Genomic DNA, 2,285 nt, shown 5'->3' on the forward strand with positions numbered 1-2,285 from the left:
AAAACTGTATTATTTCGGAAAACACGCGGCCCTGGTATATTCGGAACTAGCTTTGCCGCCAACCGTGGCCTATAGGATAGCGTATCAGTCTTCTAAGCCAGAGGTCATGAGATCGAGTCTCGGTCACGGCATACATAGTACTCTTTCTGTGGGCTGGTGGTGTTAGCATTAGTAAGATGCTAGCCATTATATCCTTGAAAGATGTACGCTTTAGTCTTAAGTAGAATTTAGATCTTTTCAAAGAAACATGAAGTTTCACTGAGATCCTATATGTGTGTGTTCGTTTTTTTTAAACTTTATTCAGCTAACTTCTTCTCAGTAGAACCTACATAGCTACCTAGCACTAATTGTTCCAGAAGGCCTTTTCGTGAGTGCCTTCTTATCTACCTAAGTAGACAATAGGATCTACTCCGATCTCGAAGAGTACTATAGAGTACTGTAGAATATTTCAACAACTACTCCTAAGCTGCAAATTGAAGAGAATTCAATCCCCGTTTTCTTTCGAGAATAAACAATGCAAAGTTTTTATTTTTGTATTCCTTCGTTAGGCATTTTATTTCTTAACATCTTAACATACTCAGGGGATCTCTTCACGCTCAGAACCAGTGCTTCTTCTCGTGGTGACGTTCTTTGATCTTGATGGTCACCGGCACCTGCTTCTCGACGTACACTGGCTTGTGGACATACACCGGAACGGGCTTCTCGACATGAACTGCGTATGGTTTCGGCACTTCGACGTACTCCTTGTGGACAACTGGGACCTTGACCTCTACTGGGTATGGGACTGGACGATCAACATGGTATGGAACCTTCTTTTCGACGACATAAGGGACTTTCTTCTCGATGTACACTGGAACCTTCTTTTCGACCTCAACTGGATAGGGAACCTTCACTGGAACGGCCACATGTTTCTCAACCTCCACTGGGTATGGCACTGGGACGTTCTTGGTGATGGTGACCTTCTTGATTTTTCCGTGATCATGGTGGCCGTACTGATTGTGTTCCTGGTTCAGCTCCAGACTGTGATCGTCGTAGGTTGCCAGTTCCCACAGGCCACGTTTGTCCTTCTTGGCGGAATCGTCGACTGCAGCAGCGCAAGCAATGGCCAAAGCCATAGAAAACACTACGAACGCCTGTTGGAAGGAAAGAAACAATTATAATCACTTGAAATAAAAGTTAAACCAACATCATTCCTACCTTCATGTTACGAGAGCTCCGGCTAATTGGTGGGATGAATCAAGTCGATCGATGGAAAGATCACAAGCGAATGATAACTTTTCAACTGCCCACGGTAACTTTTATATGATTACAGTATCTGTTCGGTCTCATGTTGTAACCGGGGCGTAGAAGAAGACCTTTTCGGGGGTCACTCGATCGGATACGCTTCGCTACAGTTCAGCTCAGCCCCGCTGCTGGGGCCTCGCGGAAAGGAAGTCCAAAGTCGAATCACTGAGCCGAGAGACGTTGGTGGTGAAAAGCTGTGGGTGGTGATTTTTTTGGTTATGGCTTTTTTTTGTAGGTGAAGGTCATCTGTTAAATCACGAACGGAAGCTGTTATCAATGAGAAATCATATGATCAGTGTGATAACAAAATTCAAGAAGGTTGTTTAGACATCTACAATGACGTTTAAACTATTCAAGTCCAATGCGATGCATAAACGGAATTAGTAATCGCAAAATTTGGCGAAAATTGAAGCTTACAATCAATAACTTAAAATAGCTTATTTTTAGTCCAATTTTTTTTTAATCAGCACTTCTTGAAAATCGCTTTTCAAGTAGGGTTTGAATTGAATTATTTTTTTCCTTAATATTCTTACCCCAAATAACCGCAATCTGCGTTACATCTCCACACAAATTGATTGCAAAGTTAATTCATTTGGGAGCCGATGCAGCTGTTCCGCAAAAGAAGAACCGCTGAAGGAAAAAGGTCTACTTATAATTGGTTTCCTATCCCTTTATTTTCGAAGAAAGAAGGGAAAGGCTTCTGCAGCAGCCACCATCATCCATCGCCAGTTGTGAGCTGTTTTACGTTAGCAGTTGTAGAACTCGGAAAAACAAAGCTGCTCACCCCAGACGAGGATTGTAATAATAGATAAGAAATTTGTATTTAATAAAGCTATTTTTCCTCACCGCAGAACACGCTTTTGCGATAGAAAATTCAGCCGTTTGGTTTCGGGAAACTTTCCCTCAACAGAGTGCGGAAATTCCTTCGCATGGAATAGCTCACAGGGAGAAATATTTAAATTCTCCACCAAAATGCGAGGGGAGGGTTAAAGTTTATGACC

General features: G+C 42.4%; 1 protein-coding gene across 1 annotated transcript; it reads right to left on the reverse strand.

Annotated features, from left to right (window-relative positions):
* Window positions 1-545: 545 nt before the first annotated feature.
* LOC129749569 (mantle protein-like) lies at window positions 546-1,262 on the reverse strand. Its single transcript, XM_055744589.1, has 2 exons — window positions 1,198-1,262; window positions 546-1,133 (listed from the first exon to the last, which is right to left on the reverse strand). Exons 1-2 carry the CDS (start codon window positions 1,201-1,203, stop codon window positions 597-599), a joined length of 543 nt encoding a protein of 180 aa, XP_055600564.1. The 5' UTR covers window positions 1,204-1,262; the 3' UTR covers window positions 546-596.
* Window positions 1,263-2,285: the final 1,023 nt, after the last annotated feature.

The sequence above is a fragment of the Uranotaenia lowii genome, chromosome 2 (assembly GCF_029784155.1).
Source record: "Uranotaenia lowii strain MFRU-FL chromosome 2, ASM2978415v1, whole genome shotgun sequence".
In the NCBI taxonomy this organism is placed as follows: Eukaryota; Metazoa; Arthropoda; class Insecta; order Diptera; family Culicidae; genus Uranotaenia; species Uranotaenia lowii.